We start from the raw sequence: 22026 nt of genomic DNA on the forward strand, positions 1-22026 counted from the left end.
TATTGTCATATATTATTACAATTTAAAATAATTGGTTTTCAATTTATTATACTTTAAATTATTATTTATTTCGGTGATGCAAAGCTGAATTTTCAGGATCATTACTCCAGTCTTCAGTGTCACATGTGACATCCAGTCAATCACATGATCCTTTAGAAATCATTCTAATGTTCTGATTTATTATGAGTGTTGGAAACAGTTCTGCTGCCTAATATATTTGATGAATAAAAGGTTAAAAAGAACTGCATTTATTCAAAATATTATTTTTTTTTAATATAAATCTTCTTTATTATCACTTTTTATCAATTTAACACATCCTTGCTGAATAAAATTATTGATTTATTTTAAAAAAAATAAAGAAAAAAATTACTGACCCCAAATTACTGACCAGTAGTGTATATTGTTGTTATAAAAGATTTCTATCTTGAAAACATTTGCTTCTTTTTTTTTTCTTTTCTTTTTTCTTTTTCTTTTTTTTATTCATCAAAGTATCCTAAAAAAGTATCACAGGTTATGAAAAAATATATTAAGCAGCAGAACTGTTTCCAACTTTGATAATGAATCATCATATTAGAATGATTTCTAAAGGATCATTTGATAGACTGGAGTAATGATCCTGAAAATTCAGCTTTGCATCACCGAAATAAATGATAATTTAAAGTATAATAAATTGAAAACCAATTATTTTAAATTGTAATAATATATCACAATATTACATTTTTTTCTGTATTTTTGATCAAATAAATGCAGGCTTGATGAGCAGAAGAAACTTCTTTCAAAAACATTAAAAATAGTAATGTGTCCAAACTTTTGGCCTGTACTGTATAACCTATATTTATATATATATATAACACTGTTTGGTCCGGTCGAACGATGTATATGTGTGTGTATATATACAGTATATCTCTTTATAAACAGTCCTCTTTGTCTACATACTTATTTGGTGCAGTATTCACATTATTAAAGTCCCCCTGTAGTCAATAATTGTATCCCTTAAAACTCATCTTTGATCACCAAAATTATATATTTAAACATTTTTTCCTTGAAAACTATTACTTCATGCCTTAAAATATCTTGAATGTAACTCGACACCCTTGCCTCATTTAGTATGCGCGGTTCTATGAATATGCAAATGAGCCCCGCCTCCACTCACTCACTCAGCTCAGAGATCCACTGGTTGACGATCACACGTTGATCTGATTGGTTACAAGGTAGTTTGTGACGTCAGAAACACCAGCGATTTCAAAGCGTGTTTTTGAGACTGTCTTTGGTTCACTGCAGTTTTAAGGAGGAAATACTCAGCAATGCTGTCGACTTATGAATTTACACATGGTTTGTCTTAAAGCATATTAAAAACACCACATAGACATATAGACAACATTAAATGCTGGATTTTCACCACAGGGGGACTTTAACATAATACAAAAATGTTCAGTTCAGAAATAGTTCAGACTCTTCTGTTCTTGAGGTCAGGCATTCGGGGTCACTGAGGAACCTCATCTTTATCTCTCACTCTCTAATGCACTGCTCTCTCTCTAGCTTATAGACACTAACATCACCTAACACATGGGTCGTGCCTTTCAAAACCTGTGAAATCTGTGGTAATCTGTGCTAAATGAGTCTTAAGCCAGGTGCACACTGTACGAATTTTTTTAATACGATTGTTGCTTGTCAGATTGTACGAACCCTTTTGTCACTTGTATGACATCCAAACAAATCAGAGTACATCAGCTTTTCCAAGCCTGGGCACCTTGTGGCTTGTGGAAACTTTGGGTTTGTCCTTTTAATGGAGATCTTTGATTAGTTCTGGTCTTTCTACAGAGATTATGGAGACCAATTTGAATTCAAGAGGTCCTTCTATAAGGAGGCACTATGCTTTCAAGTGGAGGCTATTTGTGTCATGGTGCAGAGATCATACTGGATCCAGTTCAGTGCTCGTGTTGCTTTAGTAGTGTTGTTCTGTGGGCAGTGACATCAACACTAAGACAACTACTACAGAGTGTATGTTAGAGGCAATTTCTGCTGAATATGCACCAGTTGAGTTTGTTTCTTTGGGTTGGCATTCACTTATTTCTCGTTTCATGTGTGGGATTAGACTGCTGAAACCTTTGTATCTTGCTTGTGTTCCTTCTGGAAGTAGATCTGTAGTCCTAGAAGATTTAACAGGGCCTCCGTTCGAACCACTCGAGTCAGCTTCAGGCAGAATGATGACCCTTAAGAGGGTTTTGTTGTTGGCTTTGATATCCCTCAAGAGGAATGCTTTACAGGGCTTATTGGTGAGTCCATTCGTTATGGATTTTGCTCACAGCCAGGTTTTTTTGTGACTGAAGTTAGGTTGCCTACCTTTGAGTCACAGGAGACTGAGACTTTGTCCTGTGAGGGTATTACAAATTTACAGTTATCACATGAGCCAGTGGTGTAAATCTGATCAGTGCTTCAATTGTTTCATTTGTGAAAATGCAACGAAACATGCCGAATTGGGCAGACATCATTTTGGCCAAACTGTAATTCAAAGCCATCAATCACTTATTATTCCCAGCCTATAATTCAGTCAATCACTGTAGCAGGTGTTAGCTGTATTATTACTGTCTACTGTATACTGTCTACTGCAAGCAATGATTAAAATTAGTTGGGGATTTTTACTAAAATGGCTAAATCTGTCCAATTGATGTTGCATATTGCTTGCTTGCTGGATTTAAATGTCTGCAGAATTATTACAGAAACTAAACAAAATAATAAATATATAATTGTGCACCTGTGAGTACAAAAGGGTGCTTGTAATTCACGTCATCAACTCTTTTGTCTGAAGCAAGCATGCGGGCAAGCCCTAGGCATGATTGCATCCTTCTCAGGGAACCAGGGTTACATACATATCCCAGATGTTCCCTTTGGAAGTGGACCTTTGACTCTGTGTCACAGAGTCACGATATTACCTCTACTTCCAGGGGGAGAATGCAACCCTCAAGTTCATCAGAAGGGATGCCAATAGGAAAGCAGCATAATATAATTGCCATGGACTCTTATCATGAAACTCAACCCCTAGGGAAACCACAGGGGAGCTTCAGCTCTACTTAAATCCTGCATCTACATATGCTGACATGCATAATCAATCACTGCTCAGTTTGTGAAATGAAACAAGGTACAGAAAGAGCAGTTCCAGATTTCTGTTTTTCCAAACCAAATTCCATTCATGTTCTGATTTGGTAATGGTTGCTTTCAAATCCTCCCTCAGGAGGGGGCAATGAATGACAATGTAATGTCCGTATATCGAGGTCCTCTACATCTGACGTTGGACCTAGAGCATGCTGAACTACAGCATTGCTCTAGGCCAGAATAGATAGCACCTTCCAGCAGCACTGCTGAGTGGAATTGCAAAGTCCCACAGGCCTGTCTTGCCTCCCCATATGCCTTGCCATGAGCCACAAGATGATAAGCATAGGAGGCGATATTCAAATATACTTCTCAAATAAGAGATGTCTTATTTGATGACATCTCTACTCTGCCCCCCCCCACACACACACACACACACACACACACACACACACACACACACACACACACACCTACAACCCCATGATCGAAGCCGCCAGGCTTGAACATCATGGAAAAACTTCTGGTCAGACTCTGCCCACGTTCCACGTACAAACCCAGCTGTCGATCCCACCCCGCGGCAGCCTTGGGACCCAAACTTCGAGGTGCAGGCGCATTCCTCAAGAGAGTCAAGCATGGCTGGAGATTTCAACAGCAAACGCGTCACAAAGAATGCATTAAACTCCCTCGAGAGCCGGTGTTCTGATGATTTGTGCTAGCCGCTCAGATTGTGCTACCTCCCATTAAAACAGATAGGTAGCACAAATCAGTAGCGAAAAATGCATCCATAACATTCATACCTATCCCTACCCTAAACCTACCTGTCCATACCTATCCCTACCCTAAACCTACCTGTCCTTACCTATCCCTACCCTAAACCTACCCGTCCATACCTATCCCTACCCTAAACCTACCTGTCCATACCTATCCCTACCCTCAACCTACCCGTCCATACCTATCCCTATCCTTAAACCTACCCGTCCATACCTATCCCTACCCTAAACCTACCCGTCCATACCTATCCCTACCCTAAACCTACCTGTCCATACCCATCCCTACCTTAAACCTACCCGTCCATACCTATCCCTACCCTAAACCTACCCGTCCATACCTATCCCTATCCTTAACCTACCTGTCCATACCTATCCCTACCCTAAACCTTACCCGTCCATACCTATCCCTACCCTAAACCTACCTGTCCATACCTATCCCTACCCTAAACCTACCCGTCCATACCTATCCCTATCCTTAACCTACCTGTCCATACCTATCCCTACCTTAAACCTACCCGTCCATACCAATCGATATCCTTAACCTACCCGTCCATAACTATCCCTACCCTAAACCTATCTGTCCATACCCATCCCTATCCTAAACCTACCTGTCCATACCTATCCCTATCCTTAACCTACCTGTCCATAACTATCCCTACCCTAAACCTATCTGTCCATACCCATCCCTATCCTAAACCTACCTGTCCATACCCATCCATACCCTAAACCTACCTGTCCATACCTATCCCTACCCTAAACTTACCCGACCATACCTATCCCTACCCTAAACCTACCCGTCCATACCTATCCCTATCCTTAACCTACCTGTCCATACCATCCCTACCCTAAACCTACCTGTCCATACCATCCCTACCCTAAACCTACCTGACCATACCCATCCCTACCCTAAACCTTACCTGTCCATACCCATCCCTACCCTAAACCTTACCTGTCCATACCCATCCCTATCCTAAACCTATCCTAAACCTACCTGTCCATACCCATCCCTACCCTAAACCTACCCGTCCATACCTATCCCTATCCTTAACCTACCTGTCCATACCTATCCCTACCTTAAACCTACCCGTCCATACCTATCGATATCCTTAACCTACCCGTCCATAACTATCCCTACCCTAAACCTATCTGTCCATACCCATCCCTATCCTAAACCTACCTGTCCATACCTATCCCTATCCTTAACCTACCTGTCCATAACTATCCCTACCCTAAACCTATCTGTCCATACCCATCCCTATCCTAAACCTACCTGTCCATACCCATCCATACCCTAAACCTACCTGTCCATACCTATCCCTACCCTAAACTTACCCGACCATACCTATCCCTACCCTAAACCTACCCGTCCATACCTATCCCTATCCTTAACCTACCTGTCCATACCATCCCTACCCTAAACCTACCTGTCCATACCATCCCTACCCTAAACCTACCTGACCATACCCATCCCTACCCTAAACCTTACCTGTCCATACCCATCCCTACCCTAAACCTTACCTGTCCATACCCATCCCTATCCTAAACCTATCCTAAACCTACCTGTCCATACCCATCCCTACCCTAAACCTACCTGTCCATACCTATCCCTACCCTAAACCTTACCCGTCCATACCTATCCCTACCATAAACCTACCTGTCCATACCTATCCCTACCCTAAACCTTACCCGTCCGTACCTATCCCTATCCTAAACCTACCTGTCCATACCCATCCCTACCCTAAACCTACCTGTCCATACCCATCCCTAACCTAAAACTACCCTTAAAACAATGCAAATATATTGTTGGTAGCACAATCTGTTAGGTAGCATGATCCGTCAGTACAACGGCTCCTGAAGACAAAAAAGCTGATGACGTGTATTACAAGCACCCTTTTATACTCTCGTGTGATGTCATGAACTGCCGTCTGTCACTGATTTCTTGGCATGTGTTTACACGTGTTTCAGACACCGGTCTCACTGATAGCATCCCCATAGTCTCTACAACTTTGAAAGGGAAGTAGCAGAGCTTTGTTTATAATATGTTTTTCCTATTGTATATGCTGTGATCATATCTTTCCTTTTCATGAATGAGAGGATAATAAGATTATTGTTGCTAGATGTTTTGCTCCATTTCAGTCAATTATGCAGTAGCATTGGCACAATGAGAAATGCATCATTATCTGGTAGCATGGCGATAATAAGGTTTCATTTAAAAGAAAAAAGAAAAGGAAGCCTAACTCCGCAGAGGTTGCGATGTATAACAATAGCATTATTCACTAAATTCTCTAGTTACTAGTTTGGTAGTTCTCTTCACTATAGTTCAGTGTTTAGATGTAGACTGCACACTTTTCCAGATCTATATGTATATGAGCCTGCCCTTCATTTATTTAGTAAAACTGTATTTTACTTGAAAACATTGCAAGTTATAACAGCTCAACCTGAAATGTCATAAACATATTTGTAGCCAATGACACATTATAAGAAGATTATCGGTTTTGAATGCAAAAAGTGTTAAAAGGTGGCATTAACATTTGGCCTCCTCTAACTGTGTAGAAAATCCATGTTTTAATATCATAAGGATCCAAGCTTAATGCCTGCAAAATGTATTGTATGTCTGCTTCAAATCCTCCGTGGTTTTCTGATTTTTTTTTATTTTTTTTTATTGATCCCGATAGCATAATATGGGCACTTTAATTAGCATAACAAGAATGAAACGAGCAGTGACATGATTATTACTGAAGCTGAAATATTATATTCAGGATTACCTTCAATTCAGTTTGATTCCAGTCTCTGTAGGGAACACTCTTTGTATTTAATTGGTCTGTTTGTCTTAAAAACACATGTATAGTCAAAGAAAAACATAATAACTGCCTAAAGGGAAGAGAGGCATCATTTGATGCCATTGAAAAGTCTTTGCTTCTTCATGCTGTTTAATGATCCTGTGAATTACCTGTACATGCAACTCATCTACAGGATTATTCTCTTAGGAGTCTTTTTTTTTTTCCTCAGAGTCACGCATTTATGCCTGATAAACTTTTGTGGCTTTTAAATAACTTCTGGTTTACACATCATAATTCAGTCAGAAGTTTGTGCATTGTGTAAAATGTCCTTTTGCATAAAAGACAGTTGCCATCTGGTTATTTGACAGTCCATTTTGCTGTAGTTGAGGAATAGTTAATTGTTGTCATTTTGATAAAATATGCTAATTAACTATTCCTTCAACATCCAGGTAATGCAAGCTGTGTAATTTCAATGATTTGCTGGTCTAAAGCTTTGCTTGTCTGCCTCTGTCCACCTATAGATCAACAACAAAACCAGCGTAATCAGCAGCCCTAAAGAACCCTCTCCTGCTCTGGTACTTTGTCTGTATGACTGTTTGTCAGATGCTTTTTCTTCCCATTGGCTTCACATTTCTCATTTTTAATGTTACCTTTTTTCTTTGTTAGAACTGCCTTTCTCTGTTCAATTCACATTCACTTGTGTAAAATCCTGCATTAAAGTCCCCCTGTCGTCAATAATTGTATCCCTTAAAACTCATCTTTGATCACCAAAATGACATATTGATACGTTTTTAATGTTTTGTAACAGCTTGAATGTAACTCAACACCTTTGCCTCATTTAGTATGCGCGGTTCTATGAATATGCAAATGAGCCCCGCCTCCACTCACTCACTCAGCTCAGAGATCCACTGGTTGACGACCACACGTTGATCTGATTGGTTACAAGGTAGTTTGTGACGTCAGAAACACCAGCGATTTCAAAGCGTGTTTTTGAGACTGTCTTTGGTTCACTGCAGTTTTAAAGAGAAAATACTCAGCAATGGCGTCGACTTATGAATTTACACATGGTTTGTCTTAAAGCAGATTAAAAACACCACATAGACACATAAACAACATTAAACGCTTGGTTTTCATCACAGGGGGACTTTAAGATAATGCAGTCAGTCAAATAATTACCAATGTCTTCTGAAAGTGCGACTATGTATTGTTCTATTTATTTTTTATTTCAAGTGTGGCCTATTTAATATGTCAAGCAATCGTAACAATTGCCATGACATAAATTTGTACAGTGGACTTGAGTACTATTGAATTGTTTGAATGCAACATACATGATTTTCTCCACCTGTTCGTGAATTTGACGTACTAATAATTTTGTTTGGGGTTTCGTAAGAGTTTTGAACCTTTTTATGTTCTTAAAATTTTGGGAGGTTCATTTCATATGATGCTTAAGGGTCTCCATGTAGCGTTTGTCCGATACTCGTGTGTTTGCTAACTGAGGATTCTTTCCTAGTGCATACATAAACTAACCATGTTTTCACAACACACATCACTGAACATACATGTTAAGAGCGTGAAGACATAGTCAACAGTTTATTTTGTATGGGTCTATTGATAAATGCTGGACTCATAGATTTTTTTGTTCTAGACTTTTCCGACACTACCAGTTAAACGTTTTCACACATACTAACTCATTTATTATTATTTCTAATTCATTATTCTTTATATATTAGTGGTGCTTTTGAAGCGAATACCAATTCTTATTCTTCCTTACGTACACATTTCGACACATAACTCATCCCGCACCAAATAATGAGTTCTCAAATTATGCTGCTTATCGAGGACAACACTGAGTTTTAGAAGCGATCAGGCATACGATTTTCGATGGGAAAAATCCCATAGACTTAACATTGGACAAAACTTTGTGACATCATATCTCCACTTCAGAAGGTTGTAGAGACTTGGGAGTTAGCTTATGTCACTCAGCCTAGCAAGCAGCCAATAAATGTGGACATTTCAACTTCCAAGCCATGCCATAGCAACCAGTTTCAGCACCTTAGAAACCACCCCATAGACTCCCATTAAATTAGAATGAGATGGATATCTCTGGATTAGAACATTGTAGAGACACGGGGGTTATCTCTTTCAACCCAGCTGTCAGTAGACTTTAGGTATCATTCTGAAAAATGTCTAGCCAAGCCCTAGTAACCATTTAGAGCATCCTAGCAACCATATAGTAAATTGAATGAGCCATCCCAGACAGCAACATAGTGTCGACCCAGATCCGGCCCACACCTGGGTCGCGTGGAATCCACATATATCAAATGTGGGCCGGATCTGGGCCGTGTTGAATCCACATGTATCAGATGTTGGCCGGATCTGGGCCGTGTTGAATCCACATGTATCAGATGTGGGCCGGATCTGGGCCGTATTGAATCCACATGTATCAGATGTTGGCCGGATATGGCCAGGTTGAATCCACATGTATCAGATGTGGGCCGGATCTGGGCCGTGTTGAATGCACATGTATCAGATGTTGGCCGGATCTGGGCCGTGTAGAATCCACGTGTATCAGATGTGGGCCGGATCTGGGCCGTGTTGAATCCACGTGTATCAGATGTGGGCCGGATCTGGGCCGTGTAGAATCCACGTGTATCAGATGTGGGCCGGATCTGGGCCGTGTTGAATCCACGTGTATCAGATGTGGGCCGGATCTGGGCCGTGTAGAATCCACGTGTATCAGATGTGGGCCGGATCTGGGCCGTGTTGAATCCACGTGTATCAGATGTGGGCCGGATCTGGGCCGTGTAGAATCCACGTGTATCAGATGTGGGCCGGATCTGGGCCGTGTTGAATCCACATGTATCAGATGTGGGCCGGATCTGGGCCGTGTTGAATCCACGTGTATCAGATGTGGGCCGGATCTGGGCCGTGTTGAATCCACGTGTATCAGATGTGGGCCGGATCTGGGCCGTGTTGAATCCACGTGTATCAGATGTGGGCCGGATCTGGGCCGTGTTGAATCCACGTGTATCAGATGTGGGCCGGATCTGGGCCGTGTTGAATCCACATGTATCAGATGTGGGCCGGAACTGGACCGTGTTGAATCCACGTGTATCAGATGTGGGCCGGATCTGGGCCGACACGATGTTGCTGTCTGAGATATCTCTGGATCAGGACAACATAAAGACATGAGGGTGGGCTCTTTTGACTCAGACTGCCAAATAAGTATCACCCTGGCCTATCCACACCCTAGCAACCATTCTGAGGACCCTAGCAACCTTACAGCAACAGAACATTGCATAGACGTGAAAGTTGGCTTTCTAGTGATCACGCAGAAGATCTTAGTCGCTTAGGCAAGCACCACCCATATACGACATAGTGTCGGCCCAGATCCGGTACACATGATATACATGATATAGACTTTATTGTATCCAGTTGTTGCTAATCTTAGCAGTTACCATTACAGAACAAGAAACAAGTAAATAAAATGAGAAATTTCTAATTCCCCAGACAGCAATATACAGTAGTGTTGGCCCAGATCCGGCCCACATCCGGGCCGTGTGGAATCCTCGTGTACCAGATGTGGGCCGGATCTGGGTCGATACTACAGTATGTCGCTGTCTGGGTCACATTTTCTAAAGTAGAACCTCATTTTAGAATAACAGTGAAGTCATCAAATCTCTGTTAAAAAACACAAATGAAAGGATTAGAATTGAAATCAGCCATTCTTTGTTTAGATTGCAGCTCAGCTCAGTCTGTTCTTTTCTCAAACTGCTTCTCAAGGTGCATTCTGGGACGCTTTTAAACATGAACGCTGGACGCCTGTGTTTCCTTCATGAACTCATCAATTACAATAATTGTTTTCTAAAGGAATTTATGTATTGGCACAATTCATATTTGTCTACAAATCTAATGTCATTTAAGCACAAGCTAGTAACATCAAAAGCATACAAGTTGATAAGCTAAGAATGAGTAACATAAATTCAGTCAAGTTTATCCAAGTATTTTGACTGATATATCAGTTGCATCAGTCTACCTTTTTTATCATTGGGTATACATTGTATGAGAGGCAAATCTAAAAAAAGGTAATGGTAATTTTCTGCCATACATTATCTGTTAAGGTTACAGATCTTTTCTTTAGCTCTAACCCAAAGGACAACACAATGCATAATTCCAAATATGGGCAAAAAACCTGTAAAATATCAGTACGGAACATTTCTTCATACCAACGCTGTATTTTGGCCTCTATTTTACAGTCTATTTTTACACTTTGTTATTTTCAAAAACACACAGCTTTCCTTTCAATCAAAACCTGCTCTTCTCACTTCTTTGTACGTTTCTGTTGACAATTGCTTCAACACGATTGTGATAAAAATGAGAATTTTAATAATCAAAACAACAAAATGGTGTCTTTTCAACTTAGTAATTTGAACGATTAGTTAATTCACTTTTAATTCAGTTTCCTGCATGCTTGTTTCGGCTGATATCCTGTAGTGTTGCTCTAGTGAAGATGTTCTGTATTAATTACTCATATTCTCATCTCACAATTACATGACTAACTGTCTAAACCACTGCGCTCTTCTTCCTTCCTAAAGTCCACCAAGCTTTGTTAGAGAAACTTACTTTATAATATCCAAAAATTGTAATATCCATAAATGAGCAGTTGATGTACTACAGTTCAAAACCTTGAATTAAGGATGATTCTGACTTCAATTATTTAATTATTGCTTTTTTTGAACGTCAGCTGAATTAGTATTTTTGATATTTCTGCTCATTATTACTGCTGATGTTCTTCAGTAAACACTTTCTATGAATATGATGCAATTTGATGCCTAATTTTTTAAACATTACAGGCATTATCTTATGTATAAATCATCTGCCATAATATATTTACCTAGCATGAAGTATAGATAGTTTTAAAAGAATAAATATAGCCGTGTCCCACATTACAATCAGTTTACATTGTAACACCTAAGAAGCATTATCAGCTTGCAAGGAAATAATGTCATTCAATTTGCACAGATTTTGCTAATGTTTTTGTTAACGGTAAAGAATATTGTAAGAACAACCCTGTATGAAACAGCTCTTTGTTTGGCCTTTTCTAAAGGTTTAAAAGGTTTCATATTTCTGGAAAGAGTCTTGGTGTCCTTTAACTCTTCAACTCTCTGCTACTGATTCTGATCTCTTGTTATTCTGTTTTATCCTTCTTTCTCTCTCTACGCACTTCTTTATCAGGAGCCTCAAACTACTGTAATCCACAATCCCACTGATGGAAACAAGGTATTAAGTGATCTTGAAATATTAAGATAAAAGGGCTATAAATGTGATGAATATTGTCTATTATCACAGTCAGACGATAGCTGTCAATAAAAATGATTCAGTTTGTAAAGTTAATAATAAATAAATAAATATATACAAGCTAGTATATATATATATATACACTGCCGTTCAAAAGTTTGGGATCACTAAGTTTTTTTTATATTTTCAAAATAAGTCTCTTCTGCTCACCAAGGCTGCATTTATTTAATTAAGAAAACAGCAATATTGTAAAATATTAATACAATTTAAAATAACTGTTTTCTATTTGAATATATTTTAAAATGTAATTTATTCCTGTTATCAAAGCTGAATTTTCAGCATCATTACTCATTACATCATTACAACATAATTTACTCATCATTACACATGATCATTCAGAAATCTAATGTCTAATATGATGATTTGATGCTCAAGAAACATTTATGATTATTATCAATGTTGAAAACAGTTGTGTGCATTTATTCAGGATTATTTGATGAATAGAAAGTTCAAAAGAACAGCATTTATCTGACTGAAATGGAAAGCTTTTGTAACATTAAACACTACCGTTCAAAAGTTTGGGGTCAGTAAGATTTTTATATTTTTGGAAAGAAATGAAAGAAATTAATACTTTTATTCAGCAAGGATGCATTAAATTGATTAAAAAAGTGACAGTAAAGACATTTAAAATGTTACAAAAGATTCTTGCACAGGTGTCCTGCCCTTTCATAATAGTCCAAATTAATAAATAAAACAAAACGCACATTAATACCCAAGTTCAATTAACATCAGACCACATTTAATAAGTAATAAATGCAGAAATCCAGAAATGTTCAAACAATTCACTGTCTCTGTCATACTTGTGTTTATCTCTGTGTGTTTCAACTGAGGTTTTCTTCAAATGTTTGTCTCAGATCAGTTCACTTTATACAGTAGAAATACACTGTTCTTGCTCGGTTAGGAAATGGAACACAATGCCACATAATCTCCCAATGTCATCACAATATACACACTTTCTGTTCTATTCAGATCAATTTGAATAAAACGTATCAAGTCGCTAGGTTTTTAACCTTCTGAAAGAGGGTTAATCATTTCTCTGACTGTTTTTACTTCTCATTTAACATGAGAAGTTAATTTATATATATTATATATTTATATACCTATGTATTTATATATCTTCCTTCCTTTATTCATATGTTTGTTCTCTCTCAGGAATCATCAGAAAGTGCCAACACCACAATTGAAGATGAGGACATTAAAGGTACAGTGAACCGAACACAGACTTCAGATCAGCAACCTGTTCTTGCTTTACTTTATATTCATATTCACCTCTTTAGTGAACAGTAGAAGAGTCATTCTCACACGTGAAACATTGACATTTTTGCTTCAAAACTTTAGGGTTCTGAAGAAATATTTCATTTAAAAAAATGCTGCTGATCTTTCCTACGTTTTTTTTCTGCTATGAGTTTTGAGATTAGTAGTCAATTATTAGACAGATTCTTAAACGATTTCTCTCAGGCAATTCATGTTGAATGCAGCCTTTCACTGTACTTATATACTGTGTCATGCTATAAAAATGGAAACATACAGAATCTGATCAACTGTTTCCTGCATGTATTATTAGTTTGGCCGACCGTACTCTATAATTTACGGCTGGTGAATATCTGTGGAGATGAAGCTTTATAGCTGTCTTCTTCATGCCTTCTAACTTTCTGTTCCTCTTTTTTGCTATCGTGAGCTTTGAAGCTAGAACAACGGTTGTGTCCCTTGTGTAAATATCTGTAGATTAGGTTGTGTGACATAAATGCAGATGGTCGTGTGTGTGTGTGTGTGTGTGTGTGTGCGTTTGTGTCATGATATTTAATGGTATTTTTAGTTGTTATTCATTCTGATTCTAAACACCAAGGGCCAGATTTCATTTCCATAATGACCAAGAGCAGCGCAAAGTCAAGAACTTGTCATATTTCACCCCAGAGAAATAAATATTTTGCTTAAATATTTTTTTTTTTTTTTGTACATGCAAATCCTTACTCACAGTTCTTAATCTTAAAAAAAAAATCTGACCAGCGCTGTCATTTTGTAAACTGACCATTTTCATAACCAAAATAAGATGTAGAGTAATAATGTAATCACTTCTTTCATGAATAATGCATACATGTTAAACCTAAGTGAAACCTATGCAGAAATGATCACCTCTCAAAAAATGTCCATGTGGATAATAATAAATAAATAAATCACTATTCATTTTGACATCATTCCACCAAAGCTCTGAAATGGACAGTAAACGTTGCCTCTGGTTCTTGCGTGTTCTGAATGAAACGCCATGATGTCAAACCTATTAACAACAACTCTTTTTAAATTCCTTAAATAAGTGTAAAAGATACGTCATTATGTCATTCCATATGTCATTCCTTTGCTGTTTCATTCATGTCTGTTTTCAGGGGTGTAAATCTGTTATTCATCTTCTATGTCATTTCTACTCATTTTCCCCTCCTTGCTTTTTGCATTTTGCCCTCCCACTATCAATCCATGTCTAAATGTATTTGCTTTCCCATCCATCCATTGATTTGCCAACCCATCCATCCATTGATCTGCCAACCCATCCATCCATTGATCTGCCAACCCATCCATCCATTGATTTGCCAACCCATCCATCCATGATCTGCCAACCCATCCATCCATTGACCTGCCAACCCATCCATCCATTGATTTGCCAACCCATCCATCCATTGATTTGCCAACCCATCCATTCATTGACCTGCCAACCCATCCATCCATTGATTTGCCAATCCATCCATCCATTGATTTGCCAACCCATCCATCCATTGATTTGCCAACCCATCCATTCATTGATCTGCCAACCCATCCATCCATTGATTTGCCAACCCATCCATTCATTGACCTGCCAACCCATCCATCCATTGATTTGCCAACCCATCCATTCATTGATCTGCCAACCCATCCATCCATTGATTTGCCAACCCATCCATCCATTGATCTGCCAACCCATCCATCCATTGGTTTGCCAACCATCCATCCATTGATTTGCCAACCCAACCATCCATTGATTTGCCAACCCATCCATTCATTTATCTGCCAACCCATCCATCCATTGATCTGCCAACCCATCCATCCATTGATCTGCCAACCCATCCATTCATTTATCTGCCAACCCATCCATCCATTGATCTGCCAACCCATCCATCCATTGATTTGCCAACCCATCCATCCATTGATTTGCCAACCCATCCATCCATTGATTTGCCAACCCATCCATCCATTGATTTGCCAACCCATCCATTCATTGATCTGCCAACCCATCCATCCATTGATTTGCCAACCCATCCATCCATTGATTTGCCAACCCATCCATTCATTTATCTGCCAACCCATCCATCCATTGATTTGCCAACCCATCCATCCATTGATTTGCCAACCCATCCATCCATTGATTTGCCAACCCATCCATTCATTGATCTGCCAACCCATCCATCCATTGATCTGCCAACCCATCCATCCATTGATCTGCCAACCCATCCATTCATTTATCTGCCAACCCATCCATCCATTGATCTGCCAACCCATCCATCCATTGATCTACCAACCCATCCATTCATTTATCTGCCAACCCATCCATTCATTGATCTGCCAACCCATCCATTCATTTATCTGCCAACCCATCCATCCATTGATCTGCCAACTCATCCATCCATTGATTTGCCAACCCATCCATACATTGATCTGCCAACCCATCCATCCATTGATCTGCCAACCCATCCATACATTGATTTTCCAACCCATCCATCCATTGATCTACCAACCCATCCATTCATTTATCTGCCAACCCATCCATTCATTGATCTGCCAACCCATCCATACATTGATCTACCAACCCATCCATTCATTTATCTGCCAACCCATCCATTCATTGATCTGCCAACCCATCCATCCATTGATCTGCCAACCCATCCATACATTGATTTTCCAACCCATCCATCCATTGATCTACCAACCCATCCATTCATTTATCTGCCAACCCATCCATTCATTTATCTACCAACCCATCCATTCATTGATCTGCCAACCCATCCATTCATTTATCTGCCAACCCATCCATCCATTGATCTGCCAACTGATTCATTCATTTATCTGCCAACCCATCCATACATTGATTTTCTGCCAACCCATCCATCCTTCTATCTTGCCGTTGATGTTCTTCCCTTATAAATAAATCCTCCATATCCTTGGGCCAGTTTACCGCCTGTCTCCTAAAATATATAAGCGTGAACGATCTCATTCCTGTGAGTCTAGTTCTTCCTCTTCCTCCTCCGTCTCCTGGTTCTTCCCAAACATGTGTCCTGAAGAAGTCTGCTGTAACTTCATTCTCAGAGCCCTCCTGGCTCTGTACCTGCTGGTTTTCCTATCTGCCTTTTTCGCGTTCCTCTACGCCAACTCAGCAGCCGCTTGTGGCCAGTGCATTATTCCCAAAGCTGCTCCCAAAAGATCTCAGCTAATCCAGAACCACGTCACCATTCAGTGTAAGTGACAGGAGGGAGACCGGGAGTCAATGCACACTTATAAACTGGTGTACAATAATGCTGAACCAACACAATCTCACGCCAGTTCAAATTTATTATATGTTTTGGCGAATTGGTGGCTCATTTGTTTGAATTCGTACAATCTGGTTTTCATACGATCTGCTGACAGGTGTGTGTAGGGTGGACCTTAATGCTTACTTTACTTTTCTTCTAATAATCGTACGTTTTCCATGCGATTGGCTGAACCAGTAACTAACTAAAAATTTCTTAAAGCATGTACTAAGCAGACATTATTATTATTATTATTATTATTATTATTATTTCTGTGATTTGCACAGACAAGACCTCAGCTGATGTTAGTTAAGCCAAGCAATATCTTATTTCTAGATGCTGGATTCAGTTTTCTGTGAAAGCTTGTTTCCGTCATGAAATAAAATAAACCAAAAGGTAATTGCAATTGCGACTTTTTTTTATACACTTCAAATTTATAAAGTTACGATGTCAGAATTGTGAGATACAAACTTGTGATTCTGTGAAATAAAGTCGCATTTGCAAGAAAAAGTCTTTGTGATTCGCAATTGCATGTAATTTCTGACAAAAAAAAGTCCTTCAAAGTCCTAAACTAGGTTTAGTTACCTATGATCATGCGTGTGAACTTGACAATCGATTACTATGGACTTCGACCGAAAACAGGATGTAAATACAGGTATGTGCGCTGGCTGAAATAAAATCATTTTTATACATATCTTTCACATCTACTGTAGTCAGATTCACCTGTGATCACTCTGAAGGAATCACTCACATGGCTGGGCACTTGTAATGACACATCAAGGATGTTAAGAGGCTAAAAGCAGGTTTAAAACTTGCCCCATTGAAGTCAACAGGGTGCAAATTTTAAAAAGAGGATAACACGGTGTAGGCAACACCGCTTTTTGTCGTTGTTCTCTGTACTGACAGCACTCCAAATTTACAAAAAAATGAGCTCAATGTTAAAATTGACCGGAGTTCTCCTTTAAGGGGTCGGGTTAGTGTAAGAGGAGATAATATAGTTTGTACAGTATAAAGACCATTACGTCTATGGAATGTCCCCATTTAGATAGCTAAGTAAACGTGTGTGTGTGTGTGTGTGTGTGTGTGTGTGTGTGTGTGTGTGTGTGTGTGTGTGTGTGTGTGTGTGTGTGTGTGTGTGTGTGTTAGTGTGTGTGAGACCACAAAACAAGATGCCATTCCATTTTGACAGTCTATCAGCTTTTCTCTTTCTAGAGAGGGAAAGTGTTTGTAAATTCTATAGTGCATAATGTATAACCCAAAAATCCATTTTGCTTTTACCTTATGAGCTGTGATTACCACATATCTTGCTTACGATCAACTACAGTGTTCGTCTGCGCTCCCGTTGGTTGTCCAAGTCTTGTGTTGCTGTTTCTTCTCATTTGCATCAGTAAAATCACCAAGCCTCAGGGAAAATGAATGACTTTCTGGCCAGTTTCTCTGAGAATCTGTCACTGTGAGCACATATTACCATGGAAGAACTACAGAAATACAGTTTATTATGATTTATTAACCTGGTTGGACACAGCGAATACAAGCTTTCCACACTCTAATGCCATATACCATTCTCTGTCTTGTCTTATTTAGAGTTTGATGAGTTAGAGAGTGTCACTAAAGCACTGAAGCGTCTCTGCAAACATCTGTTGTGTCTCTAATCTTGATTGTAAAGGTTCCCTTGAGGTGCGGGCGTGCGATACGACGTTTAAGGAGCATTAGTGCCCTCTAGTGGCAATACGAACAACTCTACAGTCAAAGAGATTCATTTCAGAAAGCACAGTTCCACAATCTGACTGAAAGTTCACCCAAAAATGAAAATTACCCCATGATTTACTGACCCTCAAGTTATTTTAGTTGATAAAGTTTAAAATATGGATTTTTTTCATCTACATCTTATCATCTAGAATAACTGAAGAATCTGTGAGCTTGCTGTGTTTGGTACAGTATTTTCTCTGGCCTGTGTTAACATCATGTTTACAGACTTAATCATATTTTCACACAAATTACATTTTCAGTCTCCAACCAGTTTTGATCATCTTGCTCACATTTTAAGCATTCATTGATAAAAACCGTCTCAAAGGAGTGAACTTTTTCCCATTGGGAACACTAGTTCATATTCTGAACAGCTTATAAGAGATGTAGAGTTTAGTGTCACTACACCACTGGGTTAACTGTAATTTAAGTCTATTGCTCACCAACACTGATTAAACACAATCTGCAAGTTAAGCACACTATCAGTGATTATTAATAGTGTATTATTGATAGTGGCTTCAATGCAAGAATCATAAAGAGGTTCTTACAGGCCATCCTTAAAATGTAAAACTGGGTTTTATGCAATATGAAGTGTCTTTCTATTTTATGGAAGCTTGTTTCCGCCACAGAATAAAAAATAAAAAAGGTAATTGCGACTTCATCTCACATCTTTTTCCTCAAAATTGCATGATATAAAGTTACAATTGCGAGTTATAAAGTCAGAGTTGTGAGAAATAAACTCGCAATTTTGCCTTTTTTTAATCAGAATTGCATGTTTATATCACGCAATTCTGACTTTATAACACACAATTGTGACTATATTGTGTAAACTGTGAGATTGTGAGATAAAAAGAAGCAATTATATACTTTCTATACTATTCATTATTTGGTCCTTGGTTTGGAAAAAGTTGAAGCTCCTGAACTAAACGACATGCTAAATAATATCCAAAACTCAACATTTTTGTTTTTATCTCAATAAATAATGGTTGTCAAAAGGTACACATTGTTCGGGACAGATTTTAAAGAGCTATTTATTGGTTAATGGAACATCACTGGTTGCACTGTATTTTGGTTTTAGATTACTAGTGTGTTTTACTCAGTTTTACACTTTTTCTTCTTTGTTTTTGTGTGTGTTTGTGTGCTTTAGCGCGGAAACAGGAGATCATTAAAATCACAGAGCTGCTGATTGAAGCCATTAATAACGGAGATTTCGAAGCATACACGTGAGTGTTTTCATTTCATTGCTTTTCCTTCTCTTTGTTAACAATATCTCGTCCTAATATGTTAATAATATTCCACAGGAAGATCTGTGACCCTGGACTGACGTCTTTTGAGCCTGAAGCTTTGGGAAACCTGGTGGAGGGGACGGACTTCCACAGGTTCTACTTTGAAAACTGTACGTGATGTTTCATGCTGAATCATTTCCCTAATCCATGGAACAAATTTACATCTTCCATGGAACAAACAGAATGATGACAGAGCTTTTTGTCCATACTAAGAAATTGAGTTAGCTGTCAAGCTCCAACATGCATATTGTTTTAATAACTTTAATATCTTTGTGATTTTTTTTTTGTTTGTTTGAGAAATTGCTCAGAAATACATAGGGCTCTATTTTAACGATCTGAAACGCAAGTATCAAACGCGAAACACAAGTAACTTTGTGGGCGGATCTCGGGCGCTGTTGCTATTATACCGGCGGGATAAATGACTCTTGCGCCCGACGCAAATCTAAAATGTGTTGGTCTGAAGTCGCTTCATTACTCATAGGTGTGGTTTGGGCGTAACGTGAAATAAACCAATCAGAGCGTCATCTCACATTCCCTTTAAGAGCAGGCGCACTTGTTCCATGGCGGATTGCTATTATAACGGCGGATTTGCCAGGAGCGGTTCACAGCGAGGAGACCGGCGTTCTCGTCAGGGCCGTAAAACACAGAGAAGTGACATTGGGGATGGAGAAACACACCCAGATTAGCTTCGGTTAAACAGGCGTATAATAATTTGGGTAAATGTGTAAGCTAGATTTATGCCTATTTTTCACATCTTCATGGACACAACAATGATTTCCCTCGTGTGGAATATTTTTCCTTGTAATAGTGTATGATTTTCTAAAAATGTCAACTGCTGCGTCTGTGTAGATGAGAGAAGCAAAGTGTGTGTGTGTTGTGCACACGCTACATTATGGCCAAGCATGCGCCCTTAAAATAGCCTCTGAACGCGCCGCTGACTTTAGACGAGGTTTCTCCTGGTCAGTGGCGGAATTGTTTTCTGAAACTGCAAAATAGCACCAGGGAACGTTTGCGCCGGAACACGCCTCCTCTTTTCCCTGAACCGCCCCCGGGAGCGCAAGTTCATTCCCTAATTTACCGACGTGCATCTGTGGAGGGAAAAGTCCGCTGTGCGCGGGTGAGAAGTAGGAATGAGACATGCGTCGCTGTACAAAGTCAATTGCGCTCGGTGCGAGATAGGGGCCCATGAAGTTTGTTTAGCGAAAAAGGCTGAAAGTGCTTTGAATGACACTATAGAGGTTATGCTTATATATTGTATTGACAACTCATCAGTTGGATATTTACCATTGTATATTCTGCATAATTGGATGTTTTTAAATAAACACTGACAAAAAACTAAGTTTAGTTTTAGGGCTGGACGATCTGAATATATATATAACATTGATATAAGTGATCACATGGATTTAGACCTATATTCTATTTATATAAAGCGTTCACAGGCAATTGTGCTTTATGTATTTCCCCGGTGTGGAAATCAGGCTCATATAAACGTCAGGAAACACGATTCCTGCTGCATGTCGATATCCATGATCACTGGATCTTTGGGAAGCTGTAAGGAACACTAGATCGAGTCCAAGCTTTAGTTTAAACTGATAATGGTTTGTTTTACTCGCAGTTTCTCCTGTTAACTCCAGTCACTCTCAGCTCTTCTGACACTCAGTCCGGATGAGGGAACGTGTTCCCGCGGGAAAGTCACGTCAATGCAAACCCTCTATATTTATGCTGTGGACTTTACAACGATTTTTAGAACGATATCATTAAGATTATAGTTATCGTCGTTGGTGTGAACGGGCCTTTACTGAGCATTTATATTGTTTCCAGTGGGAACAACACACAGTAGACGGTCTTCTAGACTTCGCTTTCCGTCTGCAGTGTCTGGAAATACGTTCAACATCCAGTTCATCTTGTATGAAAGATAATAGTCAAAACCCCAATTATCTCTGATTTATAACTATCTCCAGTTTAAACAGCTGTAAAATAGGGTCAAAAGTGCTAACAATAGAAGCACATCTGGAACACATTTATCCGTCCAAACACAGGGTATGTTTGCATGATTGGTTTCCTCTGTGAAGCACCATTCTTTACTTCCCTCTAAAGCTTGACTGTGCTTCTGCTCTAGCTCTCTCCAAAGGCCACAAGCCCATCCACACCATCTTGCTGAACCCTCACGTACACCTGATCGGGGAGGACGCCGCGTGCGTGGCGTATATAAGGCTCACCCAGTACATGGACGTCAACAATACGCCTCGCACGATGCAGTCAGAGGAAACGCGTGTCTGGCATCGCCGTGACGGAAAATGGCAGAACATCCACTTCCACCGTTCCGGCTCGCCAACTGTGCCCAACAAGTGAGATGTGTGTTTGTGTCTCCAAACATCCCTGACGAAGAGAGTTTGACTAGTTTGAGTTAGCACTGCACGATTAACCGCAATGAAACCGCACACGATTTGGCAAAGGCTGCGAT

At 39.3% G+C, this 22026-nt stretch overlaps 1 protein-coding gene across 19 annotated transcripts in view; it reads left to right on the forward strand.

Annotated features, from left to right (window-relative positions):
• The window catches only part of camk2d1 (calcium/calmodulin-dependent protein kinase (CaM kinase) II delta 1), an 82853-nt gene that overhangs the window by 59064 nt on the left and 1763 nt on the right, over positions 1-22026 (forward strand). For 4 of the 19 annotated variants that reach the window (XR_013820421.1, XR_013820423.1, XM_079865012.1 and 1 more), the window contains exons 14-17: positions 13154-13202; positions 19424-19499; positions 19578-19672; positions 21682-21910. Coding sequence is in view for 14 of the 19 variants with exons in the window: in XM_079865012.1 (XP_079721138.1) it covers positions 13154-13202; positions 19424-19499; positions 19578-19672; positions 21682-21910 (449 nt within the window). In the remaining 5 variants the exon portion in view is untranslated. Of the gene's footprint in view, positions 1-7164; positions 7219-11878; positions 11924-13153; positions 13203-19423; positions 19500-19577; positions 19673-21681; positions 21918-22026 lie in introns of all 19 variants that reach the window. The other 15 variants (XR_013820422.1, XM_079865019.1, XM_079865017.1 and 12 more) reach the window with 6 other exon arrangements.

This window comes from Squalius cephalus (assembly GCF_949319135.1).
Source record: "Squalius cephalus genome assembly, chromosome: 3".
NCBI classification, from domain to species: Eukaryota; Metazoa; Chordata; class Actinopteri; order Cypriniformes; family Leuciscidae; genus Squalius; species Squalius cephalus.